The sequence below is a fragment of the Schistocerca serialis genome, chromosome 3, assembly GCF_023864345.2.
Source record: "Schistocerca serialis cubense isolate TAMUIC-IGC-003099 chromosome 3, iqSchSeri2.2, whole genome shotgun sequence".
NCBI classification, from domain to species: domain Eukaryota; kingdom Metazoa; phylum Arthropoda; class Insecta; order Orthoptera; family Acrididae; genus Schistocerca; species Schistocerca serialis.
The window spans coordinates 819,386,449-819,409,406 of record NC_064640.1 but is presented as its reverse complement, the minus strand read 5'-3'; the positions used below and the strand labels follow the sequence as shown (position 1 = coordinate 819,409,406).

Below are 22,958 nucleotides of genomic sequence, written 5' to 3'. Positions count from 1 at the left end.
GTGTCCTCACCCAAATAGTTGAATGGCAGGTGAAGATCCAGAGCCATGACAAGAGGTTCAGGAGATTGAATCTAAGGGCACTCATGTGCCACTTAAGGTGTCCTTCCCCATATGGCCCACACTTCTGTAGAATTTGGAAAGTGGCAGGTCAACCCGTAACATGGGACCTGGACTTATAGGGCTGAACAATGAGACACTCCTTTTAGTCGTATCTTACGATGGGCAGGGATACCTCGGGCCTATTCTAACCCCCGGACCTGCTGGGGGAGTTGTGTTTTGAAGTTAGTATTTTGAACAATATATGTCTTTAATCACAAGTGTCTTGATTGTAATTTTTGTAAGGGTGTCTCACCCGAGAGTCAGCAGGCACATTTTCTCTATTGTTTCCGCATATATTTTGGTACCCGTCACGTCTTTCAAGCAATGTCCAGCTTCGATGGAAAGCATCGCTTTGCTTCCCATTACAAACAAAATGAATTTTACATGCCCATTTGACAGACTGATGACAAATTAGTATAGTGGGATATTCGTTTTACCAATATGTGTTAACAAGGACAGCAAAACAAGATAGCCAGTACTCCAGCAGTGACAGCACCGTCCTGATTCCCACTTACTGCTAACACCATGCAGCAGAAATAATACATATCTATATAGTGAATATTGCATTAGGCTAATTTGGGACCACTCTGTTGAATGGGCATGTAAAATTCTGATTTAGAAATAATTTTCTTTGTAACAGAAAAGAAGCCGACACTTTCTGACAGGACCTCGTTGCACGAGAGACTTAATGAGAAGTATTTGTTCAGGTGGACCCCATCTACACATTGCAAGAATGAAACTGCAAATACCTGCTGAAAATAAAAGAAAAAATGTGCCTGATGACCCACTGCAATGAGTAATAATCAGAACAAAAAATCAAGAATGTTGTTTCAAAAGTAACACATGAAGCCATCATGAAACACTCACTGTAGTCATTTAAAATATATCTCATAAATATGAGCATAGTGCCTGAGAACAAAAAAGTAAGGGTAGCTGATGGCAGGACACACGTGCTGCTTCCGCACGTCACTCAGCGCTCGTGCCCCTCCGTAGCACTGAATGGCCGTGTCGTATGTGGTGGACTGGGTCGCAAAAGCACGCCACTGTGCACCACTCTGGATCTGGAGAACATTTCTTTGATCCCTACATTTCCGATTTTTTTCTGAAGATAAGATCGGGATGTTCACCTGCTTTTTGGTAAATTCTAGAATGCAGCAGCCTAGGATTCTGGAGTGACTCTCAGAAAAGGACCATGGCAAAGCTTTGAATCCATGATGGTGCAATCTGTCTTGTCACATGTGATTATATACACAGTTGTTAAGCTATATAGGACCAATTTAAACAGTCACTTGTGCAACAGAACAAGAAGAAAAGCACGGGAGCTACTCCAAAATATGCATATTTTGGACAGAGATGCCACTGAGCATCAATAGGAAAATTAATGTTAACACACAGAACCATAGAGAGAACAATTCATGCAATGAGGCAGAACTGTTTGAAGCTGAACAAAGGGCATAACATACATTTTTGAATGGTCTACACAGTAAAGCTGGTCGCACGGTTAGACTGGAACACTGCAAGACATTTGAAGAAACAATACAAATGGTAGCTCAATTCATAGAAGAGCTATGGAGGCCTCAACTTAATGAGAAACTGGATCATCCTGTTTTCAAACCATAACCAGAAACAAACTATTGTAGGAGCAGCCAACAAAGTACAACTTCATGTAAGACAAAATTCAATGTTTTGCCTGTAGAGTGGAGGACACATTTCACAAAACTACAAGAAGGGGAACACAGAAGATATGGCCACGAATGGGGGGGGGGGGGGGGGGGGGCTTTGGTAGGAGTAGGTTAAATGATAGAGGGAAAGGAAGGACCAACATTACTTCAGCCTACCAAAAAGCAAAAGTTACTGTGAGCTCAACTAATGACCGCACAAAGGTCTGCTGATTAATGCAATTTATCATGGTGAAAATACAGGGGATCAGATTTCTGTGATATGTTCTGTGTAATCAAGGAAGAAAGTTGGTGGCGGCCAAGTTGTACAGCTAAAGGGTTAAATGGCACCTGGGTGCACAACTGAAGGGAAGTTGTGATTTGACTTCCTGACAGACCAAGATGAATATGCTTCAGAAAAGTGATAAACAGAGAAAAACATGAGAAAAGTACATGTTGGTGTTAGATTTCCCAGTAGCTAACCATGCTCAGATCAATGTAGCACAATGAGAAATCCAATTTGGTCTTCCCAATTATGGCTGCAACGGAAATTCTAAAAATCAGACTCAAACGAATGCTAGTGTCTGTGAGGTAATACCAAAACTGTGAAACAACACAGTTATGCTATACCGAATTGACACACGTTTGACTGAATGTGAGCGCATTTGCTTCTCACCTTCTGAACAGAGCGGAATGACAATGGAAAAAGGAACTATGTGAGCTTCTCTATGCAATAAATTACAATTGACATTTTCTAGTGAGGAAAAAAAAATGATGATGGCATCCTCTTGGGTAAAATATTCCGGACGTAAAATAGTCCCCCATTCGGATCTCCAGGTGGGGACTACTCAAGTGGACGTCGTCATCAGGAGAAAGAAAACTGGCGTTCCACGGATCGGAGCGTGGAATGTCAGATCCCTTAATCGAGCAGGTAGGTTAGAAAATTTAAAAAGGGAAATGGATAGGTTAAAGTTAGATATAGTGGGAATTAGTGAAGTTCGGTGGCAGGACGAACAAGACTTTTGGTCAGGTGAATACAGGGTTATAAATACAAAATCAAATAGGGGTAATGCAGGAGTAGGTTTAATAATGAATAAAAAAATAGGAATGCGGCTAAGCTACTACAAACAGCATAGTGAACACATTATTGTGGCCAAGATAGACACGAAGCCAACGCCTACTACAGTAGTACAAGTTTATATGCCAACTAGCTTTGCAGATGAAGAAATTGATGAAATGTATGATGAGATAAAATAAATTATTCAGGTAGTGAATGGAAACAAAAATTTAATAGTCATGGGTGACTGGAATTTGACAGTAGGAAAAGGAAGAGACGGAAACATAGTAGGTGAATATGGATTGGGGGTAAGAAACGCAAGAGGAATTCACCTGGTAAAATTTTGCACAGAGCGTAACTTAATTGTAGCTAACACTTGGTTCAAGAATAATGAAAGAAGGTTGTATACATGGAAGAACCCTGGAGATACTAGAAGGTTTCAGATAGATTATAGAATGGTAAGACAGAGATTTAGGAACCAGATTTTAAATTGTAAGACATTTCCAGGGGCAGATGTGGACTCTGACCACAATCTATTGGTTATGAACTGTAGATTAAAACTGAAGAAACTGCAAAAAGGTGGGAATTTAAGGAGATGGGACCTGGATAAACTGAAAGAACCAGAGGTTGTACAGAGTTTCAGGGAGAGCAGAGGGGAACAATTGACAGGAATGGGGGAAAGAAATACAGTAGAAGAAGAATGGGTAGCTTTGACGGATGAAGTAGTGAAGGCAGCAAAGGATCAAGTAGGTAAAAAGACGAGGGCTAGTAGAAATCCTTGGGTAACAGAAGAAATATTGAATTTAATTGATGAAAGGCGAAAATACAAAACTGCAGTAAGTGAAGCAGGCAAAAAGGAATACAAACGTCTCAAAAATGAGATCGACAGGAAGCATAAAATGGCTAAGCAGGGATGGCTAGAGGACAAATGTAAGGATGTAGAGGCTTATCTCACGAGGGGTAAGATAGATACTGCCTACAGGAAAATTAAAGAGACCTTTGGAGAAAAGAGAACCACTTGCATGAATATCAAGAGCTCAGATGGAAACCCAGTTCTAAGCAAAGAAGGGAAAGCAGAAAGGTGGAAGGAGTATATAGAGGGTCTATACAGGGGCGATGTTCTTGAGGACAATATTATGGAAATGGAAGAGGAGGTAGATGAAGATGAAATGGGAAATGTGATACTGCGTGAAGAGTTTGACAGAGCACTGAAAGACCTAAGTAGAAACAAGGCCCCGGGAGTAGATAACATTCCATTAGAACTACTGACAGCCTTGGGAGAGCCAGTCCTGACAAAACTCTACCATCTGGTGAGCAAGATGTATGAGACAAGCGAAACTCCCTCAGACTTCAAGAAGAATATAATAATTCCAATCCCAAAGAAAGCAGGTGTTGACAGATGTGAAAATTGCCGAACTATCAGTTTAATAAGTCACAGCTGCAAAATACTAACGCAAATTCTTTACAGGTGAATGGAAAAAACTGGTAGAAGCCGACCTCAGGGAAGATCAGTTTGGATTCCGCAGAAATGTTGGAACACATGAGGCAATACTGACCCTACGACTTATCTTAGAAGAAAGATTAAGGAAAGGCAAATCTATGTTTCTAGCATTTGCAGACTTAGAGAAAGCTTTTGACAATGTTGACTGGAATACTCTCTTTCAAATTCTGAAGGTGGCAGGGGTAAAATACAGGGAGCGAAAGGCTATTTACAATTTGTACAGAAAGCAGATGGCAGTTGTAAGAGTCGAGGGGCATGAAAGGGAAGCAGCGGTTGGGAAGGGAGTGAGACAGGGTTGTAGCTTCTCCCCGATGCTATTCAATCAGTATATTGAGCAAGCAGTAAAGGAAACAAAAGAAAAATTTGGAGTAGGTATTAAAATCCATGGAGAAGAAATAAAAACTTTTAGGTTCGCCAATGACATTGTAATTCTGTCAGAGACAGCAAAGGACTTCGAAGAGCAGTTGAACGGAATGGACAGTGTCTTGAAAGGAGGATATAAGATGAACATCAACAAAAGCAAAACGAGGATAATGGAATGTGGTCGAATTAAGTCGGGTGATGCTGAGGAAATTAGATTAGGAAATGAGACACTTAAAGTAGTAAAGGAGTTTTGCTATTTGGGGAGCATAATAACTGATGATGGTCGAAGTGGAGAGGATGTAAAATGTAGACTGGCAATGGCAAGGAAAGCGTTTCTGAAGAAGAGAAATTTAACATCGAGTATAGATTTAAGTGTCAGGAAGACGTTTCTGATAGTATTTGTATGAAGTGTAGCCATGTGTGGAAGTGAAACATGGATGATAAATAGTTTGGACAAGAAGAGAATAGAAGCTTTCAAAATGTGGTGCTACAGAAGAATGCTGAAGATTAGATGGGTAGATCACATAACTAATGAAGAGGTGTTGAATAGGATTGGGGAGAAGAGAAGTTTGTGGCACAACTTGACTTGAAGAAGGGATCGGTTGGTAGGACATGTTCTAAGGCATCAAGGGATCACCAATTTTGTACTGGAGAGCAGCGTGGAGGGTAAAAATCGTAGAGGGAGACCAAGAGATGAATACACTAAGCAGATTCAGAAGGATGTAGGCTGCAGTAGGTAGTAGGAGATGAAGCTTGCACAGGCTAGAGTAGCATGGAGATCTGCATCAAACCAGTCTCAGGACTTAAGACCACCACCACCACCACCACCACCACCACCACCACCACAAGTGAGAAAAGAATTCACTGCCATCACGTATCATGCAGAACTGAATTGGCTACTAAAACTGAAGGATCCCAGAAGTAGATTACCTAGGTGGGCATCACATTTAGGTGAGTACCAATTCACAGTAGTTCATCGACATTGAAAACTACACAGTAATGTGAACTAATTAAGTAAGAGCATCAGAGTGTGTTCCCCAAAAGGCAGAGAACAAAATTGATGAACATGTGATAAGTCAATATGTACTTTCAATCCTGGAAACAAGATTCTAAATTTGAAGTAGTTGGCGTAACACCTTACAAGAGCAGTGATAAATGTAACCTTATTGTTGTACCTGAAAGCCTATGAGAACAAGTGTTAACAGAAAGTCATGGCAGTCCATTCCCAAGACAGACGCGAAAGAGCAAGTAACCTATGAGTAGTGCAACTCTACTGGCAGTCAAACTGGAAAGCAGATGCTTACAGTTATGTTCCATGTTATGATTATGGAATAAGCAGAATGATATGGGCAAAACAAAATGATCTCTACAAGAACTCCCAGAAACTTTTTGAATGTGTGGATTTGGATATTACTTGTTCCTTAGCAAAATCAAAAAAATGAGAATCATTATATTTTGACCATTCTAGATCACTTTTCAAGATAATGGTACCAATTCTGGACCAAAGTGGTGCGTATTATTAGTTACACTGGATCTTCCAATAGAGCTCACTGTCTTCTACAAGTAGCAACCAAGTTTCCAATTTTACTTCCAACTTGTTACAGCAAGTACGCAGATTGCTGATAATTAATGAGCTAATGGTGACGCAAATTCCCTGAGAGGAATGTACAGCTCGAAACAGTTCATCGAACTACCGCGAAAATTGGAAGTTATTATGTTGTCAGTGGGCATGATTTGTGGGACACACAATACATCCTGTGTTTACAACATGAAGGTTCATACTGCCACTCAGCTCTTGTGAAACTATCTACAGTGTGTGAATGACCTCGCAGTTTGACTATGCAACATCAGCAAGAGGCAGCAGCAATGAACATGTCAGAGACATAGCAAGCAAATGACTAGAAGTGTGGAAGCATGTATAGGCTTGTAATTATCAGTCATTCTTCCAGCACTCTGCTCAATGTGATCACACATACATGTAATAGCGGTAAGGAGTAAAGACTTTTACAACAAACTGAATTACGTATATTGGCATTAATGTTCCCACACCCCATAACTACTCATCCTGATGCATCCTGAAATAAATCCATGATATGTGTAACACTTACTAGTGTTCAAGAAACATGATCAATGGTACATTACATTTCTACCAAAACCCTATGAATCAACGAACACACACCTATGTTTTCTTGATACATAATTTGCAGTTTAAAGTATTATTTCTAGAGACCGGATTATATGCATAATAAAAACCTTAAAATATGCATGAAACGTGCTTAAAAATGCATGAAAATTGATGAAATATGCAAGAACAAATAATAAAAAAAAACATGGTTGCTGTGTGCATTATATCTCAAAGTCGAACCTGTGCCTATCAATTATGAGGAAGAGCACTGGCCACACAAAAAATCTGTACATTTAGAAAGCTGACATCATTTTCCGAATACTTTCTGGTAGAGGTTAGGAAGGAGACCTTTCTGTAATTATTTTATAAAAATTTGCAAAATGGGGATGCATACCATGTTTCGAGAACTGTTCCTTCTTTGCTATTGTTGTCGGTAACAAGCAGATGTGGTACGAGTGAGTCGCAGCGAAAAAATCGATATGTACAGGACCAACTTCGAGATATATCGCATGCAGAGGGTCATGCTCAAAAACTCCGAAATATTTTATTTAAAAAACAACATACAATCACAAATTTTTTTGAACAGCATTAACTTTTAGTTAATACTATTGGACCAAATCATTCACAATTTATTTTACATTTTTCTACTACTGTAAACATAAACAACCACGTACTGTTCCAAATGTTCGGTAGTAAGATTGTGTCTTTGATCACTCAGAGCATTTTTATAAGCAGAAAATGACCTTTCTACATCAACTGAGATAACCGAGCAGTATTTGAATTTGGGTTGTTTTTTTTTTTTTTACATGTTCCATTGATCAATCACACGGTACAGTAGCCGTTATCATGTGGAACGTGTCAAGTCCACAAGCAATGCACATATGAAATAAGATTTTTTTACACAATACTAAGTTAAAGAGTAATATTTCAATTATTTACCCCATTCCTTTAAATTGCACGAAATGGATATACTATACTTATGTATTTATTTACTCCTCTTCAAGAATTCATCTATGGTATAGGAGGAGTTGTCAAGGAGATATGATTTCAATTTATTTTTGAAGCTATTACTGCAGTCTGTCAGACATTTTATTTCATCTGGTAATTTGTCGAAAATTTTTATAGCAGCATATTTTACCCCTTTCGGTGGCAATGATAGGTTGAGTAAAGGATAGTGTAAGTCTTTCTTTTTTATGGTATTATAATCATGAATGTCACTGTAGTTTTTAAAGTGGTCCATGTTGTTGAGAACAAATTTCATTAGTAAGTAAATGTACTGCAAGGCTGTTGTAAGAATTCCCAGTCTTTTAAAAAGATGCCTACATTATGTGCGACTATGAACCCCATAAGTTATTCTAACCACTTTCTTTTGAGCAGTGAATACTTTTTGTCTAAATGTTTAGTTACCCCAAAATATTATTCCGTATGACATCAGAAAGTGAAAGTATGCAAAGCATGTTAGCTTACTAATTTCTATATCCTCAAAATAGGCAATTATTCTGATTGCAAAAGTTGCTGAGCCTGGTCGCTTTAGAAGATCCAAAATATGAATTTTCCAATTAAGATTCTCATCTATATGTACACCCAAAAACTTAGTATGCTCTACCCTGTCTACTGACTTCTGTTGATGTGTTATATTTATTGAAGAAACTGTACTTTTTGCAGCAGAAAATTGGATTTACTGTGTTTTTTCAAAGTTTAGAGCAAGCCCATTCGCAGAAAACCAATTAATGACTTTTCCAAAGACCTTATTTGTATAATTTTCAATTGGAGTTTCTTTAACTGGATAAATAATTATGCCTGTATCATCAGCAAACAGTGTAAGTTCAGCTTCCTGTTTCAGATAGGAAGGGAGGTCGTTCACATATATCAAGAACAGAAGGGGACCCATGATTGAACCATGTGGAACACCTAATGTAATTTCATCCCAGTTAGATGAAGTGGCAAACTTATTTAATTCACTGGACCTATGTAAGGAAACTTTTTGCTTCCTGTTCCATAGGTATGACTCGTATGCTATTCCATTTATACCGTATAGTTGTAATTTCTGTAACATAATGTCATGGTTCATACAATCAAATGCTTTGGAAAAGTCACAGAAAATTCCTATTGGTGACATTTTACTATTTAAAGACTATATTATGTGGACAATGAAATTGTATATTGCTGTCTCAGTGGAACAGCATTTTTGAAATCCAAACTGTGATTTACTAAGTATCCCATCACTGTTGAGATGGCTAACCACTCGAGTACATTACTTTCTCGAAGATTTTTGAAAATGGTCTAAGCAAGGATACTGACTGATAATTATTGTCATCTGTGGTGTCCCCCTTTTGTAGAGAGGCCTGACAATGGCATATTTTAACCTGTCTGGGAAAATAACTTGAGTTAGTGATGCATTACATGTGTGAATCAGAACATCAGCTGTAATTGCTCCAATTGTTTTAATATCTTATTAGAGATTCATCTACTCCAACAGAACATTTATTTTTCAAAGATTTAATAATTTTACTTATTTCACAAGAGGCTGTTAGGTGAAAGTTAATGTGACTACATTTTTTCAAAACAGACTCTTCCATGTACTGTCTGGCTTTTTCTTTTGAACTGCTCTCACCAATTTTTTCTCCTACACTTAAGAAATGGTTGTTAAATACATTAGCTACTTGTGTACTGTTGGTTAGGATGCTCTCATTCAACCCCAGCAGTTACTTTTCGTGTCTCCCTCCTAACAACATTCCATATCGATTTGATTTTTTTACGGAGTTGTTAATTTCTTCTCTAACATATATATTTCTTGATTCCCTTACAACTTTTCTTAGTATGTTACAATAACTTTTATAGTGTAAAACTACTGCTGGATCTTTGCTAGTTCTTGCTGTCTCACACAGTTTTCTTTCCCTTTATGAAGACACTTTAATACCTGTAGTAATCCAAGGTTTCTTTGAAAAGTGTGTGGTGTTACATTTAGTAATTTTCTTTGGGAATCAATGTTCAAAAAGGGATATAAATTTATCAAGAAATGTGTTGCATTTATCATTAGCATTTGGCTCATTATATACATCTCCCCAATTAACATTTCTTAAGCTTTCTCTGAAGTGCTCTATAGATGCCGGGTTGAGCGAGCTCACACTTTTACTTAATGGTTTCTGGACTCTACACCCTGTTAGGTTCTGTAAGTTAATCAGTTGTGCATCATGGTCTAACAATCCATATACCACAGGGAAAGCGTGTGTTATACATCCTCTTTCTGTACAAATACATTATCTATTAGCGAGCTACTGTCCTGCGCTATACATGTACGGAAACTGATCACTGATTCTAAGTTATATGTTGTTAATAACACTTATAGTTCACTTTCCCTATCAGAATTACTTAGAAAGTTTACATTGAAATCACCACAGATTAATAACTACTACTTTTTGTCCGACAGACTTTTTCATGAATAGCTCCCAGTCTCCTAATGGGGACCTGTAGACTGTTGCTAATATCAATACTACATTATCTAGCTGAAGTTCACATGCACAAAACTCAAAGTGCAGATCAACACAAAATTTGCTTACTTCTACAGTTTTGCATTTAACCCTTGTTTTATGAAAATTGAAACTCCTTCATCCATCCTATATCTACAAGTGTAAGATGCTAAATTATACCCACTTATACTGACACTATACATGCCCACAGTTACAATATGTTGGCACTTATGGTTTCTGGTAAAAGTTCACCTGTTGCATTAATAAAACTATCAAATTGGCACAAGGGTTCAAAGCCTGGATTATTGTTTAAAATGTTTTCGAACTTTTCTTGGGAATACCTCCAGCAATGAGGAGTTCACTAGAATAATTTTATTCATTAACTGAATAGATTCATTCAATGCCAAACCTTGAGTTTCAAGCTTTTTAATACTTGCAGGTATATGGGAAAAAATGAGTACTAATCACAGCAATGTCTTTTTTAATACAGGAATCATTAAAAGCTTCCTTGCACTGGCAAACTGCCAACGTCTCTGCACTATCGAAATTGTTTACTATCCCTCTAATGGCCTCAAAATGTTCATTTAAAAAAAACACAGCTTCAACCCACATACCCCAACGAGTTACCACTGGTTCGGGAGGTCAAGGCACATTTGGTGTTTTTTTCTTTGTACGTCTTGATGCAAGCAGGAGCCTTTAGAAACACTGTCTTTGAGGATGAAATCAGTTTATTGACATTCACAAATGTGGAACATACTCCTTCAGCAAGGTGATGTACTCAATGAGCAAAGCACGTCCCATTAATCAAATTGGGATAAAACACTGAGGGCTTTTCCTGCTTTGATCATATAGGGAGCAGCATCTGAAATAAACACAAACACCCTTTCATCTGCAGAAGATTCTGGAAATATTTTTCTAATACCCTCATTCACAAATCTGGCAATCATAGGATGATCTACTTTTTCAAGTTCTTTGCAGGCCGCTAAATAGGTAGAAGAAGGCTCTTCTTTTAAAGCACCAACAATTAAGTTTGCAATGTAAAGGCCACAAGTGTTTGTAGTTTCATCAACTGAAATCCAGATAATGCTGTCCTCGAGTTCATAGTGTATTTCTTCCAGAACATTTACGTAAATTGTCGGTATGTAATTTTTATGCAGTGTTGATTCATCTGGTATATATTATGATTTAAGCATTATTTGTGCAGGAAGCCTTTGAGGATAGGGATTGTATGTTTGTGAAGAGGAATGTTGCTTGCAGTGAATGCTTCACACACATCCATGTTCAACCAACTTTTTGTTTTCCTTTGGACAAATCCCTGGTACTGCAACTTGCTGGTCCTTTCTTCTGCATTCCTGTGATACGACGACTTGTCTTGACATGCTGGTCTATTTGAAACTTTTTTTTTTTTTTGCACGGAACGTTTCTCTCACAAACTTGACAATATAAAGCAATTTCGTCATATGTAAATGTTTCAGGATGGTCAGCTATCCACGAAATGACGTTTCTTTTTTCAGGCAACATGGCACACAACATGTTGTAAACACGTTCAACTGTGTGTAAATGGAAAGCTAAACTGAAACCACGGACATGCGACTGAAAGCTTGATTAGTTTAATTCAACTGTTACCGACGCGTACGGTATGACAGTGGAGGGGATTAACCTGGATTAGCCAGTGCAGGAGCATTGACTGTCTGCCTGTTCCTGTTCCTCTTCTGTAATGATTTCACTATGCAGTGGCCTCTCGGTTAGTGATTGCATGCAGTTCTAGGTTGCGGTCAATCTGTAAGACATCAAAACTAGATCGAGCTAGAGACTGCCCATCTAAATTTTTAAAATATTGTAAACATAGGTGAAAATATGCATCGTCACTAGTTTTTAGTCAAAATATGCAGTAACCAGTGAGAAGGAGCCAAATATGCCAATGCATAAGCAACATACAAATGCATATAAACCAGTCTCTAATTACTACTGTTAACAAGTAAGGAGAGAAAGGGGAGAGGATGGCTGAATGCTCAATAAGTATATGAAAACATTTTATTTTAATATCACAGGCAATATCAACATATAATTTTTCAAATGAATTATTGTCCATCTGATGCCGGAGGACCTCGTCGAAAGGAAGATTTCTTCTCTGTTGCAGTATCAGTTATGCTTGCATGCAAACTTCCAATACTAAAAGGGAGAAAAGTGAATGAATATCAAAGGCAACAGAGTAGCAAAGCAAAGTTGCAACACATACCATAAAAATAAATTTTTAAACTTTGAACATCAGCAAATAATAAAAATTTAAAAAAATAAATAAAAAAGAAAAAAATGCGGGTCAGTCAACTGGTCAAATATGTGGTAGGCATACATTTATTTGCTGACTATTCATACATTAAAATAACAACAACCACCTCCCTCTTCACAATCAAAAATATGAAATTTACATACCTGTTTACATTTATTTCAGCAGTTAAACTGCTGGAAGCCGACACATCATCAAGCGTCAGCTGAAACAATTTATTGCATTTACTGTATAGGACATTTAAAGCTACTGCTTGCTTTATTAAAAACATATTCTTCGACTTCAACATAATGTTTAAACAAATTGCAAAAATAACAATATATACACAAACTGAACTGAGTGATGCTGATAACTGATATAATTATTGCAAGAACACACACACACACAGTGTCGGACCACTGCAGGACATGCAAGAAAAGTGTCAATAAGGTTCTGGGAGGTGCCAACAGGGATGTGGAGCCATGCCAGCTCCAGTGCTGTGGCCAGCTAGGCTAGGTTTCACGGTCGAGGATCCATGGCACAAACAGCCTGATCGAGGTTGTCCCAGAGATTCTTGATCGGGTTTAAATCTGGGGAGTTTGGTGGCCAGGAGAGCACAGTCAACTCATCCTGGCCCTCTTCGAACTACACATGTGTAAAGTGAGCTGTGCGACATGCTCCTTGTCCTGCTGGTACATGTGAACGTGCCTAGGAAAAACAAATTGCAAGTAAGGGCGAACATGGTCACCAAGAATAGATGCATACTTTCATTGCTGCACTCTCTCTTCCACAATGATAAGATCATCAAGGGAATGCCATGAAAACATTCCCCAGACCATAATGTTCCCTCCTCCCACGGACAGCAGAATAAGGAGGTAAACAATTCTGGCTCCTGGTGAGCAAGAAGTTCTTCGACGCCTCTGTACACCTTGATGTCACTTTGAGAACTGTTGTGGCTGTGCGTGTAAAGAAAATAACTTGTTTTGTGTCAATCGTGAGCAAGGGTCACTGAAATTGGGCTGTGGCACAATGCATTAATATTGCTCAAAAGATAACAAACATTATTTATCACGCATTTCCCAAAGATGAGCAACAGTTCGACACAAACATGCAGCCAAAGTGAATGTGGTAACTGTACATGCACGTTCAATTCAATTTTGGCCTGAAGATTATGAATGAGATTCAAGAAACAAACTTCTAGGGTTACTTTCCAGAAGGAAGCTACTACCCAAAGCAATCCCCAGCACAAACTGACATGGAGAATAAACTACACAAAGCCAGGATGTAAGCAAAGAGGTAAGAAGCAAGAGCATAAATAACACTCCAATTAATTATAGCTAAAAAATTATCTTAAAATAAATTTTTAAACATAAAAAAGTGACCTAATGACAACACACCACATTACTGAAGCACACTTAAATCTAAGACGACGTGCAAAGCAGAATGAATTCGTTATTGGTGTCTTTGATTTCTCGAGCTCTAAGAGTTCCAAAAGATGAATGCTCACCTCTGCAACGGGGATGTGGAATGAATGTCACAATTCAGGAGAATACTCTAAAGAGACTCCTAGACATTTGTTCCCGAGTGCAAGGTGGTGATAGAGACAGTTTGTTGCCTTTCGAAAAAGGTTTCATTACGTCAATAAGATCTCTCTTTGGACTTTTTGAAAGTCTAAAAAGTATGAAAGTCAGCTACATATTAACTTCCAGACTAAATGAAGATCGCTTGGAAAAATTTTCTCCTAGGGTATGAGGATTAGAAATATTTTGTATTTGAAGAGAGAAATGAGGTGTGTCTCCTTAAATTTCCAGGTAATGCAAGTGATACTTCCTTCTCTGGAAACACACCAATTACTGAAGAGTTAAATGCAGAGTCTTTTTCAGTGTATGTCGACCCAGATTCTGTATCCCTAAGTTTTATTACAAATTAACTCTGTATAAATGTTGTCGAGGGATCACCAACGCGAGAAATCCCAGAAGCTGTGAATGTCTAAGAAAATTTATTAACATGCTAGCCGAGTATTTGGAATTGCCATGGTACGTATTTATTCCAATCTTCTATTAGTCCACCTCCTTCCCCCTGTCTCTGTCTAACCACCTCCTCCCATTCCTCTTTCTGTCCATATCCTCCTCCTCCCCCCACCACCACCCTGTCAATATGCTGCTTCCTCATCCGTCCATCTGCTCATTCCCTCTCCTCCTCCACCTCTCTCTGTTCATCTCATCTTATCCTTTTTCCTTTCTCTGTCCATTTCCTCGTCCCCCTCTATCTATGAGTCTCTCCCCCCCCCCCCCCTCTATGTTCATCTCCTGCCATTTCCTTTCTGTGTCAATCTCCTCCTCTCCCCTCTCTGTCCCCTAGCTCTGTCCGTCTCCTCCTATCTGTGCCTCTCTCCTCCTCCCCCCTCAGTATCTGCCCTCCTCCTCCTTTCTCTCCCCACATTATCACAGTCATCCAAACAAGAGACTGGCAGTTCTTACCCCATCAGTATTTCTTTCCAAATTGTAACCAGTGTGTGTACCAAATCAGAAATTTTTCCAGGGGTTTACGATGAGTTGTTTACAGACGGCTTTGCTCATATATCTACATGTCAAATTTATTTCACACATATTTAACATATTTCATGCATATTTGTACATATATTTCGACTATATGTCTAGCGAATTTCAACCTGCAGTTTCATTTTCAGGCATCTTAATGTTTATATCGTATCTGCTGAGCTACATGCTGTATAATGACATAATTTTGCAGGTACATAAAGTGGCATATGTGATACAGTCTGCAAAATGTGCTGTGAATAGAGTTAGTAGTAATGAAGTAATAAATTAAAAAATCATGCATGGTGTGGCCGTTTCTCAAGAATCTCTCTGTGTGTAATGTCATATCTCCTGTACTGTATGTCATGTAATGATACAGTCTTTTAGGTACATTCAGTGGCACATGCGATTACTGTTTCCGAAATGTGTTGCAAATTGAGTTAGCAGCAAAGAAGTAATAAATTTAACCATCATGCTTGATGCAGTAGTTTTTCACGGATTCACTGTTTATGACCTCATACCTCCCGAACTAAATGTCGTACAGATCTCTTATGTCCATGATTTTGGTGTTCATGTTTAATTACAAAATAGATAACATGTATGTATGTATGGTCCCAAACTGGTGGTTCGAGAGGTTTGCAAGAAATAAGCTCTTGTCTAATAGAACACCTGACTCTCCATGGCAGTAATGGCAAACATATTTTCACATACTCTCGCTCATGCAGCAATCAAAACTGCAACACAAATGTTTTTCTCCGTCTTATAAAATACCTGCAAAATACGAGAGGTAACACAAACTATTGTCTTAAAAGTTCCTTCCGCCAGGACACAGTTACCTTCCAAATGATACAGATTTTTCTTTTATTAAAAAGAGACTAAAAACTAGTCATCACATCTTTTGTCTAAGAGATCAGTATGATGATGTTCTTAGCTGCAAGGAAAGTAACACTGATTACCTAACAGAAATGAACCACGAAAACTTCCATTCAACAGCAAACTTAGAAAAATGTATCACCCATAGGAAAACAAATGTTGAAGGTGAAACAATTAACTAGCTGACAATGAGATGGATCAATACTGAGAAGGCTGAACCATTTGTTATCCAATATAAAACTACTTTCTCACCAGAAATGCCATTTGGAAAAATTAATATCCCCACAAAAAATGGAAACTGACCTTTAGAAAGTCTAGCTGATGTTCCACATGGTCTTCTTTATAGTACATGAAGACTGATCTCCATAGTGTGCGGGAGGGGGTGGGGGGGAGACCGCATTTTCTACTTGTACATTAAGTACTATTTAATTACTTACATTAATACTTGTGATTTTTTCATGTAAAATGGTCCTGCTTGTGTTTATTTGTTTCATAAAATTGCCTGTTTTCAAACCACACAATATTTTGTCAACACCTTTCAGTCGGCAGTGTGACTCACTCCATACAAAGCAGTTTTTCTTATGGGAGAGACAGCCATTGAATTTTTTTATATATTTATAAAGTGCTGAAAATGTAACCTTAACATCAGTTTATTCTAAATATGCTGAAAAATTTTAGAGCTTTTTTTAAAATAACTCAATAACTAATTGTTTGTACTGAACATTTTCATTTGATGTAGTCAGTCAGCTTGGCTTCTGAATGCCCCATACATGCATACATATATACGCACACCCACTTTTATAATTTGTATGGATGAGGTAAAACTGTGTGGTTGTGCAGCAATTCTGGATGTTCTTCCAGATGCAGTGAAATACATTGCAAGTTATACTGCATTTAAGTACCAAAACAATGATAAATTGTTAGGTATTCCAGTAGCAAAAAGTGAATTAGAAGAGTCTATTGCAGACTGGATATCAATTACATCTCACGATGATCATTACTCTCCAATACGAGCACGGAAAAACAACATGTTGCAGTTTGAAGGAGAATTTGTTGATTTTAATGGAAACGGAGTGCGCAAACAAAAAAATGTTGTAAAGTCTCTGTGCTCTATTTTGAAACAGTTTCCACACAGTTATTGCTCTTTATGTATGAACAAGAACATTCATTTAAGGATTAGGTCTCTGAATCAATAAGCAAAATTGGAAACTATAAAGAGATATGCACAAGGAGGAAGCTGCTATGGATTTCACCTTCATCTGATAAACGGCAACAGAAATGTGGAACAGTCTACACTACCATCTGTTTCTACACCAAACAAGTGAGTTATGTTTCATCTTAATTATCATTTCCTAATGTGTAATACATCAGTCATGCCACTTTATTTAATTTGTTCAACTATGTATTGAACCAAATTGAAAGTAAAATGAATGAATAACACCCCAAAGCAAGTGTGGTGCAGTACATTTACTGAATAATCAAACTGCTGTGCTATGCTATGCTGTGCTGCCTCACTGTGATGTCAGCGGGCTCCAGCCAATAGATCGCATTTCTGCTGGAATGTCCCACACCCCCATTCCCACCTCCAGCCTGATACCCCTTGCTTTCAGATGTTTCATGCCATACACACCAACGGTCACCTGACCAATTAATCTGGAAAGGCCATTTATCGTCACTCAGTGAATGTCCAATTGTGGTATTGGCATGCAAATTCCAGCCTTCACCACTGAGCTGACTGTGCCAGAAATTCTGTAGCAGCGACTTAAGACTATGTCATACACACAGGATGCAGGCATTCAAATTTTCTCTTAGCTTCAGTGTAGGTCAGTCTGTCTAGCGTCTTGTACTCCACGATTTTCCTTTCGTTCTGGAGAATCCTGCAGTCAGGCGAGCAAGGCAAATGGTGCTCTCCACAGCTGACACAGATGGGAGGCAGGGCACATGGAGTATTGGGAAGTGATGGGCGTCCGCAATCTCGGCATGTGACGCTAGAAGTACAGCGGGAAAACATATGGCCGAACTTCCAGCACAGGGGAGGGATATAGGGCTTTACATCACACCGGTAGACCATCACCTTGACCTTCTCGGGCAATGCATCACCCTCAAAGGCCAAGATGAAGGCACCGGTGGCGACCTGATTATCCTTCGGACTCCAGTCGACACGCCACACGAAATGTACACCTCACCGCTCTAAATTGGTGCGCAGCTCATCATCGGACTGCAAAAGAAGGTCTCTGTGAAATATGATACCCTGGACCATGTAAGTGATGGTTACAGAAATATCCCCCAGCTTGTCACAAGCAAGTAACTCCCATGGCTGGGCAGAAGATGCTGTTTTGATCAAGACTGACCCAGATCTCATTTTGGACAAGTCCTCCACCTTCCCAAACTTGTCCTCTAAATGCTCAACAAAAAACTGAGGCTTCATTGTCATGAAAGATTCCCCATCAGCTCTCGAACATCTAAGGTACTGGCGCGAATAAGATCCGCTGCCATCCTTAGCATGACGTTCTTCCCATGGTGTGGCCAGGGAGGGGAATAATTTGGGGTCATACTTTTGTGCGTTGAATTGAGCTCATGATCGCTTAGAGACGGCTGGTGTTTCACCACCAGTAAGAGATGATGGACTACGCTTCATCATGTGCCATCCGCCCTGATGCCACCCACTCTGACCAGGGGCGCTTCCCACAGGCGCAACCCAGCCGTAGCAAAGGCCACCTGGCAGGATGGCCATTGCCGGGAGTCCCGATACCCCAGAGGATGGGCATCTACCCCTTGGCATACATAGGGAGATAATGGTGCAGGCATCAGCAGAGCGATCCCTGTGTGGTCGGGGGGCTACAACCAACAGGGTATGTGGCAGCCCCACCACAACGGACTGGCTACCGAGCTGGATATCAGGTGCAAAGAAGTCCATGGTCATCGTCGACGTAGAAATTGACACTGCATAGTGCATGGTCGAAAATCAACCCAGGAAGGTGTGCTCGCCCAAGAGATGGAGAATGGGCAGGACTGCAATGCAGCAACAAGAAAGTAGGCTAAAGATCTCAATGCACGATGGACACGATCCACCTTATAAGGCACCCTTCCCCAGTTGGCTCGCTCTTCGGGAAAATCCGAAGAATGGAGATCAAACCCTACAGAGGACCATCACATAAAGGCCAAAACGTGTGAAACTCCTTTCAGTCACTTCGTACGACAGGCAGGAATACCTCGGGCCTATTCTAAACCCTGGACCCACAGAGGGATTTCACAACCTTTAACTGAGGAGGAAGCACGTACTGAATTATCTGCTCAAAAACTTGAGAAGCCCTCCCATGCTCAATATTTATTTTGCAATAATACTGACCCTCTATGAGCAGTATTGACAGTCTGTACAATATATTGAAGGAGACTAGAGAGCTTTAAACAATTCTGACACACATTCACTATATGGCAATGTATATTGTACCATGTAAGGGCAGTGATGTGCAATAAACAGCAGTTCCTACTGAGATCAAGAGAAATTCAATTTACACTGAATGAATTTCTGCAGAGAAATGAAAAAATTAGATGACAAAAGATCAGGGCGTGTGCTGGAGTATGTATATTAAAGCATCATGCAGTACTTTGTAAACAGGCACAAACTTCATTTCTCAGATGCCATATACCTCATTGTCCAAAATGGCAGAGGGAACTGAAGCCCATGTGTCATGATAGTCAGCAGAAAAGTTTATTTTACTTATAGCAGTTTTCAGAATTGGCAAATAGGATCAGGGCAGCTGTCCTGTCAGCATAAATGTTTTTCTTCCTTGCACTCCACAGACATCAGATCACATAAGCTTTCAATTAGTAATCAGTAAATAATTGTTTTATTTTATTTTATTTTTTTTGCAACAGTTGTTACAGTAGAGGACACACAGAAAACACAGCATGTGTACACAATAATTTACAATTTCCTTGTTTAATTTTTAATTAGTTTTTGTTGTTTATGAAGCTACGACACAGTGAATGAGCCAGTGGCCCATTGAAACATGTACTGGAAGATTTTCAGGCTAATTTCATCTATTCTGCATAATTTCCGCTTGTGTTTTGCAAGGCAAGCAACAATACAAATGAGTTCCACATTTTTGCGCACCAACATGTTCACTACAAAGGCATGAATATTGCGCAATTGTATTGTGCTGTTCTTGGCCTTGCACTTTCCTGCAATATATTGGCACAATATTACTGCGCATACATATTAAGTGTGTGAGGGCCCCGTCACAAAAGGTGTTCAATAATGTTGAAATATGGTGCCTGTTGAACTTAGCAGAGTAACAAATTATTCACATATTGATTAAACCATTCTTTAAGAATGCTACTCTTTGAATTGGGACACAATCATCTTGGAATCAAGTGTCCTCCTCATAGAACTAAGGTGGTTGAAATTCATGGGTGATCTCTGCTAGTACCCACAGTTTCATATTTTAAAACAGAGGGTTTTTTCATTACTTCGACTATGATTTGTGTGTGTGTGTGTGTGTGTGTGTGTGTGTGTGTGACTGGAGGGGAGGGGGGGGGGGGGGGTTCGGCACTGCCTATAGGTGCACTAAGGAATATTCTCATCCAAGTTATCACTTTTATAAATTAAAATTAAATTGTCTGCTAAATTTTTACAAAAAAATCTACTAAAATTATTAGACGGAATGTGTACAAACTTTTACTTACATTTCCTAAAACTACAGCTCCCTGTTCTTTGTCTGTATCCTCATCATCATCATCATCATCATCATCATCATCATCATCATCATCAGCTTCAAGAACCTGAACTACTATACTCTCTCCTGAGAGTGTCAATGGAAGACTCTTTGTGACCTTGACCGGAACAGGTGTCTGTGCTGGTATAACCAACACTTTATCATCGTTTGCCTGAAATGCAGAGACCACATGAAACTGCCAAATGACATATTAAAGTATTCAACATTTTTAATATTTATTTCAGTAAAGAAATAAGAACCACAGCAAAGTGAATTAGTAGATAAAAATGAAACACACAAAAGAAGTTAGGAAGAAAACTGACAGAAAAATATGACAAAAGTTTAAAAAAATTTGATTTCTTGTTGGTTTTATATAGTTTTATGTTATCTCACATGAAAGTGGATGAAGGTTATGTCACAATGAATTGAACTTGAAAATAGCAATACAGGAAATGTGGTGCATTCAAGGTATTCTCACACTTTTTGTTCAATTGATTTAAATATTATTATTTTGGTCTACTTAAACATCAGTTATTAATTAGGATTCTCTCTCTCTATTACTTTTTGAAGCATTTTCTGGCAAAATTGTCTGTTCTTGTAATAGGGCACGTAACTGTTACTCCAACAACCAATAGAAGATCTCACAGCATCCTTATCACATTATACCTAATTATTCCATTTGTTTTGATTACAATCATGCTGTCTCTCCAACACAGCCACTGTCACTAAATCTATTAAGCACAAATGTATTAACAAAAGGCATCATACACCTCTCTGTCATATACATGAGAAGAAATTAGGACATTATCATTTTTATCCATTATTCCTTGGTCATAAACCTATATAATTGCTCATAGTTTAGAAATTTTATAGATTAATACCTGATGTTTGTACTACTGCACACTGTTCTTTATCTCAGAAAAAAAAACCTGATAAGACATCAGCCCTAGGTGACCACACAATGCCAACCCTTCACTGTTTCACCTACTGCCTAAAACATCATTGAATGAAACTACTGGAAGAATATGCAAACTCAGTCATTAGTGTCAGCATTCAAAACAGAAACCAACAATTTTCCTGCAAGATGACCGGCAGCTGTTTCCAGAAAAACCAGTTTTTCTGTCAATGACACCCAGTCATAGAACATTAAAAAATACATCCACAACTTTCCCCTGTCTGCATGGATGCTGCATTTCATTTTAAACAATGCTATGGTGCCAACTGTACATCTCATAAGCAAGTAAATGTACTGTGATAACAGAATGCGACTCTTACCTCATTAAATATAAGACAGCATACCATCACCATTAGTTTGGAATTGTAGTGGATCACTGCTGCTGTCTGTGAGAAATATTGTCACATCAAAACAAAAACACGACACTTAGAACTCAAAGCATGTTTATTATCGACACCAAAGTACCCAGACCAGAACTGACCTCCTGCATAGAGACTACAGCTATTTATACAGACATTTAACACTCCAGATTATTAAAACATTACAAACGTAAGATATTTCTAGAACCTCCCAGAAATGATAAACACTAAATAACAAATAATTGCTGGTGGTCGGATCTGAACTCGTGACCAACAGCACACCCGCTGACGATGCTAACCACTACACTACACCACTACACTTCACGTGCCACAGCTCGCTTCATCATTAGTTCTCGCTGGAGCAGACTACAGCACCCTAGATCTAGATCTCGTCAACGGTCCTCCGTATGGCAGTGCTGGTGGATTCTCACGTTGTGGTCACGTCATTATATCCCCTTCACTAGTACGAGCATCGAAAGTAGCCCCTCCCTTCAAAGCTCCAGGATCCTCGAGTCGGTCTTCAGTTTTCTCGAACCTCCCACCGTCAGTGTGTGTCTCTGGAGTGTACCAGGGCTTCACACAGAGGACTCTTGCTTTCGTCTTCGTGACAAAGGGTTACAGTTCTCAATGTCATACGTTATTATGCGACACACGATTAAGGATACGACGAGACCCAAACTAGGACTACAGTAACATTTTCAATAGTCTCACTATCCGCACAGGTATAAAACTCCGTACCGACTCCCCTCGGCTGTACTTCACCGGTCGGTGCTCGGCGTTAAGAGTGCATTCGGTATTTAATCTGGGCATACAGGGTTTATATTCGAGCCAGCTGCTTTGCTCCTTCGGTCTTTGTAATGCGTTTCATTTAGTCATCCCGAGTATCGTCCAGCCGAAACAGGAATAGGGTATCCATAGTCATTTTGGCCTCGCAACCACAGAACAGAAAGAAAAGTGAGAAGCTTTCAGTTTCTCGC

At 39.0% G+C, this 22,958-nt stretch overlaps 1 protein-coding gene across 2 annotated transcripts in view; it reads right to left on the bottom strand.

The window, feature by feature from the left end:
• Nucleotides 1-12,293: 12,293 nt before the first annotated feature.
• LOC126470716 (heat shock 70 kDa protein 14-like) overlaps nt 12,294-22,958 on the bottom strand; it is a 201,153-nt gene continuing 190,488 nt past the window's right edge. The window contains exons 8-10 of one of the 2 annotated variants that reach the window (XM_050098718.1): nt 20,639-20,839; nt 12,707-12,765; nt 12,294-12,445 (exon numbers count right to left, since the gene is read on the bottom strand). In XM_050098718.1, the coding sequence (XP_049954675.1) occupies nt 12,355-12,445; nt 12,707-12,765; nt 20,639-20,839 (351 nt within the window). In that variant the 3' untranslated portion in view covers nt 12,294-12,354. Of the gene's footprint in view, nt 12,446-12,706; nt 12,766-20,062; nt 20,135-20,638; nt 20,840-22,958 lie in introns of those variants that run through there. The other variant, XM_050098719.1, reaches the window with a different exon arrangement.